This window comes from Coptis chinensis, chromosome 8 (assembly GCF_015680905.1).
Source record: "Coptis chinensis isolate HL-2020 chromosome 8, ASM1568090v1, whole genome shotgun sequence".
NCBI classification, from domain to species: Eukaryota; Viridiplantae; Streptophyta; class Magnoliopsida; order Ranunculales; family Ranunculaceae; genus Coptis; species Coptis chinensis.
Window position 1 is genome coordinate 65,525,281 of NC_141463.1, and position 10,046 is coordinate 65,535,326.

At 36.3% G+C, this 10,046-nt stretch overlaps 2 protein-coding genes across 10 annotated transcripts; both read right to left on the reverse strand.

The window, feature by feature from the left end:
• Positions 1-2,290: 2,290 nt before the first annotated feature.
• Positions 2,291-3,207, reverse strand: LOC147482487 (uncharacterized). Its single transcript, XM_086579900.1, has one exon. The coding sequence runs from the start codon at positions 3,085-3,087 to the stop codon at positions 2,527-2,529; it is 561 nt and encodes a 186-aa protein (XP_086436026.1). The 5' UTR covers positions 3,088-3,207; the 3' UTR covers positions 2,291-2,526.
• A 322-nt stretch (positions 3,208-3,529) lies between these two features.
• On the reverse strand, positions 3,530-7,976 carry LOC147482488 (pentatricopeptide repeat-containing protein At2g13600-like). 9 transcript variants are annotated; one of them, XM_086579899.1, is made up of 4 exons: positions 5,978-7,976; positions 5,766-5,884; positions 5,432-5,543; positions 3,530-4,154 (listed from the first exon to the last, which is right to left on the reverse strand). In XM_086579899.1, exon 1 carries the CDS (start codon positions 7,945-7,947, stop codon positions 6,292-6,294), a length of 1,656 nt encoding a protein of 551 aa, XP_086436025.1. In that variant the 5' UTR covers positions 7,948-7,976; the 3' UTR covers positions 3,530-4,154; positions 5,432-5,543; positions 5,766-5,884; positions 5,978-6,291. The 9 variants fall into 9 exon arrangements, with proteins under 9 accessions (XP_086436025.1, XP_086436023.1, XP_086436018.1 ...); XM_086579897.1 differs by adding an exon at positions 4,845-4,937 and having other exon boundaries at positions 5,766-7,976; XM_086579892.1 differs by having other exon boundaries at positions 3,530-5,543.
• Positions 7,977-10,046: the final 2,070 nt, after the last annotated feature.

Consider the following 10,046-nt stretch of genomic DNA (forward strand, 5'->3'; position numbering starts at 1 on the left):
CTAGTTCTACCAAAGTCTGTCAAGATACGTTTTCTTGAATTCCCCATGGTTCCGTCATGATTCATGAGATTAAATGGTGACTTGATGCTTGCACTGCAAGGTGGAATAAGGAATGGTGCAGTGAGACATGGTTGTAGGTCCATCTGGATTGGTACTGATTCATGTGGTGCACTGAGAGCCCTCCTAAATAACAAGGTATGTTGGAAGTTAGTGCAGCTCGGGAATCAGCTGAGGCAAACGAAGATTTTGTCAGAGTTATGATTGAAAGCCTGGCAATGATAACATGTAAGCGTGTACGACTTTTGTACATTTTTATCCATGATAAGTAGGGAGCTCTCCTTGTAGCCAGAGTTGGTCTTATTATAGCCTTCTGTGTTTTTTGTTCCGTAATTATATTTTAGATGTGTAATGGTGTATTTATTGCACTGCAAGTAGGGCTGGAATGGAGCGGGTTTGGGTCGGATTTTCACTCAAAACTCTTTACCATATTTGGATCTATCCGGATTTGGATTGGATTTCGGATATCCATATCCATTAAAAAACACCAAAAAATACACTATTTTAATGATTTTCATATATAAATGTAAGATATTAATTAATTGTTAGGCATCAAAATATAAATTTTGTTAAAATGATTCGGGTTTTCGGATATTCGGGTCGGATTCTAATCACAAACATAGAAATCATATCTGTTAAAATGGATTCGGATATGGTCAGATTCAGGTCGCATCCGTGCCATTTCCAGCCCTAACTGCAAGAAACTGAAACTGAGGGTGCCAAATCTCGGTGACTTATCCTAGAAAACCCATTTGCTTGCTTGAAACACATCAAAATGGACTTCAAATTCCATACCTTCTTACTGCAGCTCCTAAACAACTTTGCACCTATACTCACCATGAATAACGGCACAGGGATCCTAATTTCGATTCTGACTATGAAAAAATCAGATGATTCCTCACAGGAATGGTTTCCTAATAGATAGTCAGAGGCATTTCAGATTATACATCATCCCAATGCCCTGATTTTGAGTGTTCGTTGACAACTTGCTTAATGTGTGATTTTGGAAAATTTTCCTGGACAAATTTCAACGAAACAAAGGGAAAATTCAAAAAATCTTGTGAGGTGGTTCAGCTAACCAAAATCCTTCAAAGAAGATGAAAATTCTGAGAAATCTTTGCGGTTCATAATTTCAGATAATTTTTCACATAATTTGCATCTTCTACTTAAATTTTTTGGAGGTGGAACCACCTCCACCTCCCAAGTCCTTGAAACAACCACCTGTTTCAGTTTGAAACTTGTCCAGAAAAGTTACTCAATTTGAAAGTTAAACAAAGCATCCCTTTTAATACATAAACATACATACTTGTGGCAAAGGAATTCAATAATGAGATGAAATGCAATCGTTCAATAACAAAAAAAAAGGGGTGATTATTCAAACAGAAACAAGTTAATGGGGTCAACATTTGAGTACTTGTAAAGTTGGATACTACTTCGGTTCAGGCATTCAGTGTTCTTGTCTGACTAAGCAGCAGCTGCATAGACACCTTTTTCATACTACTTAAGTTCACATATCCATTTGAAGTTCGAACTGTGAACAAAAGAGACGCATGTAGTCTGCCACAACTCCATGATCTCCACTTATCTTATGCTTCCCATTATGATGTTAAGGTCTTGGTATTACACAAACTATGTGCTTCACAACAATAAGCACCATGACAAAAAACAATGTGCTTCACAACAATCATGTGTGCCTACTTACCCATCACCTTTTCCAGGTAAACTTGAGAATTGACCTAGAGTAGAGATGTTGTTTATAGGTGATATGTATCTCTACTTCAAAATCCGTCCCAAAACAATGCAAATATGGGTAAAGGAGGGGTTGACAGTTTAAGAATGGCAGTAAGGATTTCAATGCGTTTGCATCATTTTATCAGAACTTTAGTGGTGAACCCACTTACCAACTACTTGAAACAGTTCCTGTCCAAGTTTTGTTTTACATCGAAACTTTTAATGGTAAACAAGCACAACAAGCATCATGAGTTAATGACACATTGTTCTGCAACTCTATCAGGAAAGTGGCTACTCGAAGACTACTAGAAGTCTAGAACTACTCCGCTGATGCTCTCTAAGCTAATTAATGATTTACATTATTCTCAAGGTGTAGTGAAAATTCTTTTATTTTCTTATGCCCCAGTGGTTCAGTTTAAGGTTTACCATAAACAATAGGTTATGAAAAAAAACACAAAGAAATAGAAATCAACAGAAACGTACCAAACAAAAAAGCTAAGAATTCATATGCTAACTCATTCAACATTTCAATTCCAATCCAGTTAAAACAACAACAATCAATGTACATTGTCAATCCTGAATTCTGATAACTAGTGTTACATAGAAAACACAACAAACAAACAATAACAGAAAACAGCTCTGTTTGAAAGAATAGTTAATAAATAACCACTATACAAATAACACTACTGAAAAACCAGCTTGTGTAACTTACCTGTTAACTTAAGAGTTAGAATAACATTACTCTTCCTCATCATAAAAATTCAACTTTCTGCAGAGGCCCATATCAATTCTCTTAAAATCCAATCCAACCCCCTCAACTCTCTCCATACCATCCAGTCTAGCTTTCCTTGGAGCAGCAGGGCATGTATCTGCAACTCCACTCAACAGACCACATTTAGGAGGCGTCTCAAAACCATCTTTCTCGACAACAACAACAACAAGACCTTCAACTTGTTTGGCGACGATAAAGTCGAACAATGACTTATACATCTTATCCAACAGCACTTGTTCTTCTTCTAGCATTACTACACCCTTAACAATATCATTACTAGAAGCAGCAAAGTTTAATCTCCTTGCAACTCTCAAGTTTGAGTCAGTTAAAAACTTGTCAACTCTAGGAGGCAAAATTAAGTTATGAGGAGCAAATGGATCAAAAAGAAAACAACCTTTTGGTGTTCTAGGACTAATAATATCTTGATCAATAGGTGTTGAACTATTGATAATAACAGCTTCATCTTTATTTCTTTCAGGTGTTGGAAATACCAGCTCATCTATTTTCAACTTCTTTTCACTTTCCATCACTTTAATTGTTTACTGAGGAGTTGATTCCCAAATTGTGTTTGAGATAGACAAGTTTTTAGGGTTTTAATTTTTTTTGGATTGATTATAGCATGGGGACTTGCCACGTGGAAGGGCGATAAAAATTGTACTTCAAAAAGTGATACTATCTACTTCTAGATAGTTTAGTATTCGTGTCTGCCCGGCCCGGACCAGCCCATCCAAGGTCTTTGGGCTTTGGGCTTCAACCTCACTGACTATCTATATTGTTCCTTCACACAAACTTCGTGGGGCTTCACGCAAATGTCATGATATAACTCTTACTCGTAGTTAAATGTTTATATAATTGAAACCTGAAGTTCACTCGTTATGTACTCTCTTTTTATATTTTCGGTTAAAGACTCGTTATGTATAGTATTTAATGCCCATTGTGTATATATTTAGCATTTAATACATGACCAAATTATATGATAAACCAAAAGATGTCAAAATTCCCACAAAAAAGTTGTTTACATTGTGTCTATCTTTTTACACCACGAACTGACAAATACAAAGTTTTTATTTGTAGCTCGTGCAAAGCATATGAAATGCCTAACACTTGTTAGTACAAGCCAATTGAGAGCAATGAAAAGCTTCACTTCTGCAGAGAACATGGCAGTAGTTACTTTGCAGGGTACGCTACTTTGCATGATTGGCAATGAAGAGTATGTTCCTCAGATCTGTCCAACATAAGCAGGATGTCTGAGGTGTATTAAACTGAGATTAACACTCAGTAGTTAGGACCGACAGATTGAGCATACACTTTCATATCTGACGTTTGGTAAATGTTGAGGATGGCAAAAGTGGTCGTTCATTTTAGACTCTGAACCAACAGGTTGGTTGTATGCATGTCGGCTCTGCTAGTTGTGAAATGCTAGGCCGGTGACTGGTTTTTGAGTACTTGGTGACGTCCGCAGAAGACTCCATACTCTTCCTGGCCCTGAAGAAGACAACATATTTGAAGTGCGGTGCTCTTGCCATTTGGGAAACACCTTGCTAAAACCAGGACAGGGGAGTTCATATTTGACGTGTGGTACTCTTCCTGACCCCTGAAGAACAATCATGACAACATCACACAACATATTTGAAGTGCGGAGCTCTTGCCATCTAGGAAACACCTTGCTAAAACCAGGACAGGGGGGTTCATATATTAGTCATGGCTTAGCAGCAACAGAGCTTTTTGTCTTTAGGACTATCTATTTCTTTAAAAAACAAATGCAAGTAAAAATTCCAAACAGATAATAACTCTACTCCAGATACTTTCGGCTGTAAAGAAATTTACTTCCTATATTTTCCTGGGGGTAAAGCTACAATTTACTGTCAAATCTCCACAATTTGTGACTCAAAAAGGGTCCCCTTGGTGTAATGTTATTTTCTTTCTCATCTGCGTAACTTTCATTATGGAACTTGACAAGCTTAAATGAAATGTTACCAGGTCGCACATCAAAATCTTGTTAGTACTGTTGCATTTTCAATTTAGTAAATTTTGATATTTGTTACTGTTTACAGTCAAATTAGCCATCCTGTTTATGTATGCCCCTCCCCTTTCAATTCTGGGCAAACTTGACATATAACTGTATAAGAACTAACAGGAAAATTATGTAAGACGTTCACACGTGGAACTTTGACAATTTACCAATGCGAAAACTTGGTCAAACAAGTCATCTGCAAATTACTGTGCAATATCACTATGTACGAATTATCCAACAATGTGTTTGCTTCAGATAGAGCTAGCTTACTGTGTCATTCTAGATGTGTTGCTCTTGTGTCTGAATACACAATTCTTTGAAGAAGACAGTCCTGTAAATGACACCCTTCCCAGTCCTCCAATACTGCAATTTTCAAAAAGAAAAAACCTCTTTTCTCATTCATTGACCGCCTCCAAGGAGCTGCTAAGGGCAGCAACATCAACCCATATATAACTTCTTTTGCTACTCGATTAGTCCAACCTATAATAGAGGTGACAATCCAGTCTAGCTGAAATTAACCATAGTCCATATGTAAGACATCCCCCTCCCCCCAAATGGATTTAACTGTAGTCTTTCAGTTAGTGAGATGCATTCTGTTTCACCTTAGATTTTAATTAGACGAATTCGATCTTCCATCATTATAGCTCAAATGACATATAACTTGGATTTGAAATCCAATACCTATGTAAGATAGAGCAAACACAAGTATTCGTAATTGTGCGATAATTTCTCATAAATTGCTTAGTTTTCTTTTCTAGAAACAGATACTTGATAGGATGCTTATTGAGTTTTGTCGTAGTTATTAACTTATTAAGCATATAAGTCATTGATTTTTGAGATAGGGAAACTACAAATACCTCATAGAGAGATCAAGACCTTCTCAAAATGAAATGAATGGAACCTGAAATATAACATTCATAAAAGCAATGCTTCCTTCAACCATGTGGTGTATGTTATGCATCACAAAACCTGCAAGTGTAAAATGTTAGTTGATCACCAGCAATCCAAAATGCCACAGCTTGAGCCCCAACTTCACCAGGAAATGGAGGAGCTGTGTTCTTTTGCAAAATGGAAAATAAAGTCAACTATAATTATTCAAAAATCCATTGCCATTCACAAACTTTATTTGCTACAAAATCATGTCAGTATCAAACAACCATCGCTTAACTACTACACCATTAACAATAGTACCTTATAACTAACATTATGAGCCTATACGGCAACAATAGAGCTGTAAGTAGTCCCTGCTGCGGCGTTTTAGGTGTAGTTCCAAGCTACGGATGTGATAGTCTTGGCCTTGGAAAATCAAGCTGTTATAAATGAGATGAAATGAGTTATAAACTCATTCAAAAACCATCAAATTATAAAGTTAAAAACAAGTCAATGGCCTCAGAATCAAGTACTTGTAAAACCTAAGTCGATTGGGGTCAATGCTGTTATTGGACTATAAGAAGAAACCACAGCTTTCTTCACACTTTTGAAGCTTGCACGTTCCTTTGATTAACTGTCAATACAAGCAACACAATGTGGATTGCCACAATCTTAGATCTGCATTTTACTTTTGTCGTTTGCTTCCTACAATAGTGGTGTCCCAATATTCCACTGACGCTGCGTTTGGTAACTCCTTCATTTCACTTTATCTGTAATTCTATCAGAAAAAGCTACTTCGACCTTAGTAGAACTAGTAGAGAAGAAGACAAGGTATGACCTACACTTTTCATTTAAGAATCCAACTACAACCTTGTCCCCTGGTTAAACCTATCTTGCTCATCAAACTAAAAATCTTCCCAGATCTCTCCACTTGATCTGTACAGCCATATAATTTCGCCAGCATCACATAATTTGCAGCATTACTTGGTTCGAGAACCTGGAGCTCGTGAGCTGCTATTTCCCCAATCTCCTCGTTATTGTGAGCTAGTGCTGCACTGAGAAGAGCTGCCCATGTGACCACATTTGGTGTGAAGGGCATCTTGTGCAAGAAATCATACGCCTCAGCAATTTGACCTGCTCTTCCAAGCATATCGATAACACAATTGTGGTGATCTATGCTCGGATGAACACCATATTTCATAACCATAGAATTAAAATACTCCATCCCCTCATCAACAAAACCTCCGTGGCTGCAACTAGTTAGCAAGGCAACAAAGGTGCTGCCATTATGAACACCCAATTTCAGCACCTGTTCTGCAACATCTAAAGCTTTCCTGGTATACCCATTTTGACCAAGTCCTAGTATGACTGAATTCCATGAAACAATGTCTCGCTTGGGCATGTCGGTAAACAATCTCTGCATTTCTTCAATAGAACCGCATTTTGCATACATGTTTATCAGCGAGTTATCTGTGTAAATATTACTATGAACAATCCCACACTTACGAAGTAGCCCATGTATCTGCACCCCAAACTCAAGCATTGTGAAGGTAGCACAAACAGTTAAAACAGTTGTGTAAGTTGACATGTTTGGCTTGATTTGAGGACTCTGTGAGTGTAGCAGTTGAAGAAACAACTCCAGTGCTTCAATCCCATAACCACTTTCTGCAAGCCCTGATATCATAATGTTGTATGAAAGGGTATCTTTTTCGCTCATGGAGTTGAACACCCTTAGAGCTTTATCAATAAACCTACGACGAGCATAAGCATCCATTATAATATTCCATGAACTCAAATCCTTAAACATTAGTCCATTGAATATTTTCTCTGCATCAGCTAGATTACCTAACTTGCTATGTACATCAATCAAAGAGTTCTGAACAAAAACTATATCCTTCAAATCCCCATTTAAAACCTTCACGACCAAACCATGAGCCTGCATTGCAAATACAAGCGAACGCATATCCATACACGCTTTTAACACAATACTAAAAGTATACGAATTCGGTACTACTTTTAACTTGAAAAAATCTTCATAACTACTCTTAAAAAACTCCAAAGCAAGCATAGGCTGGTTATTATGAGCATAACAAGATACCATAGCAGTCCACAATATAACATTCTTATAATAAACAGGAACAGCCTCAAAAACCTCGCGCGCTTCTTCGACAAAACCACCCCTCGAAAATGCAGTGATCATTAGCGTATAAGAGGTTGAATTGTACTTGGGCATTGCTAAAAACAAGCGACGAGATTCGTTTAAGTTATTGGACTGGACTAGAATGGTGAGCATTGTGTTCCAAGTAATTCGGTTTCTGGCAGGCATTTGTTCAAATAGTTTCATGGCATTATTTAGTTCTCCTGCTCTCCAAAACCGCATGAGCTTTTTAGTACAAGTGATGATATTTTTATGGACCAAATCATGTTGGGTGGTGTTGTGTATGTTGGTGGTTATTATGGTTCGTGCCCACCTCCTCATGCCAAATGGCCTTTTAAAATGCATGATGCTTCAATTAATTTTTACAGTTTAAATGCACTAATCACAGGAACTTAATGATTTTATATTTACTTTTTTGTCCTCAATAAATGTGATAAGAGCGAGGGGCAGTTTAGGAAATACAGAAAAAATAAAAAGTAAATAAAAGGGTCACGGACCCATTTTGTGTTGGGCAAATCCGGATTCAATTTGGAGTTTGAAATTGTGTTGGCACTACCAAGAGTCCAATAGAGCCCCACTCCCAAAACCGATTTCTTAACAAAACTGAAAAACAAGTTAAATTGGAAAAAAAACCCATCTTCTTCTCCTTCAATGAGTGATGACGGGAAAATATGTTTATTTTTTAAGTCAATGGTAATTTTGTAATATTTTTTTTTTTTGAATCCGCCCAACACAAAATGGAAGGTGGCATAGCGATTACCATATAAAATGAGTTTAAACTCACTAGGTTTAAATCACAGTGATAATGAAAAATCTTAAAACCTTAAGGTTGATCAGGGGCTTCTCAAGTCAATCAGGGTCCCTAAGCAAAGTTTGAATATGGGGCCTTATAGTATTAATATATACCAATAAAATTGTTACATCTTATGGATTTGTTTACGTTATTTCATATGAATGCAAACCTCAATTTATTTAACAAAGAATTTAGAATATAACAATTATCATAAAAATTGATCCCAACTTTTTTTTTTCCTTTATTGAATAATCATCTCATAAATTTGAAACTTCAATATATTTATTTAACAAATAAATGCACAAGAGAGAAAAAGAATTCTACACCAAATAAAACAATATATATACTGATGGATTATAGGAAAAAAACCAAAAAGACAAAAAAGAATAGAGGTAAGATTGAAGTGTTGCCTTCAATGCCCCATATTTGATTACTTGTTATAGAGTGATGAAGAATTTTAATAAATTATAGAGATATGAATGTATTTTTTTGGAGAAGGCGAAAATGCGAGGGAAACGAAGGCGTTTAATGTGATTGTCTAGTTTCAAAATTTCCAATGTAAAAACGATTTTATTCATCGTTTAATCATTGTTTCACATAGTTTAGCAATTTAAATACTATTTTCAAGCACATAATTAATTATTCTCACCTATTAAACTGTTGAATTCACATGTTTTTTTTTTATCATTTAGTTGCTTAAGAATTGAGAGTGGAACGATTCCGTGCTCTACTATATTAAATGAATATATATGTTGAGAGTAGGAAATATTGATTGATAACATAAGAATAATTAGTCTTGCATATTATTAGTATTCTTTAGCATTAATAGTAGCAAAACATTGTTTTTATCAATTATCAAATGGCGCCGCTGCTGAGGATTATGTAATGTTTGACTATAGATACGAGTCATGTGTTTGCTTATGTAGGCGTCGACCTTCTCTATTGATACAAGTTCTTTGCCAACTTTACCAGGTAGTGATCTATTGGTTAATGGTGAGAGTGACTATGATAATGATGTACCAAATGAGTATAACCTCGCTTTCTGTTTTGCGTGTGGTGTTGGTGATACCTCTCTATCTGATGTTGGGTATTTATGGTACGTAATCGGATTAGAAGATCAGGATGAGAACAATGATGATAACTATATCCTTGTGTTGTATTTCATTGGCCTTGGAAAGAGCTTACCGTATCTCCTTGGGGAGTCTCTTGGGCTTCTATGGGATCCAAAATTTATTCTATAAGTGGTGATACGTATTCTGTTTCTGAGTACACCTCAAAACAACAAAAAAAAAACATCTAACCACCTATGTGTTTTCTAAATACATCAATGACCCATATCGTGAATGGTGTGCCGAACGGAGACTAGTTCAACATATGTCAGACTCCTTTGCACTGTCTTCTCCTAACCATGATTATATTTTTGTTTATTCTCGCAATGAGCATTCATCAATGATCTATCATTCTCAAAATAAAAGATTGAGACTGCTTCCACGACTTCCTTCTTGTCTTGACAACTTTATTGTTTCTTCTGGTTCATTTGTTAAGAATGTGGAATATGTTGTCTTGGTCTTAGTTTTGGGTGCACATTATCGTATGGTAGTTGCCTATAAATTGGGAATGAATATGTGGTATTTTGTGAAAAATAATATGT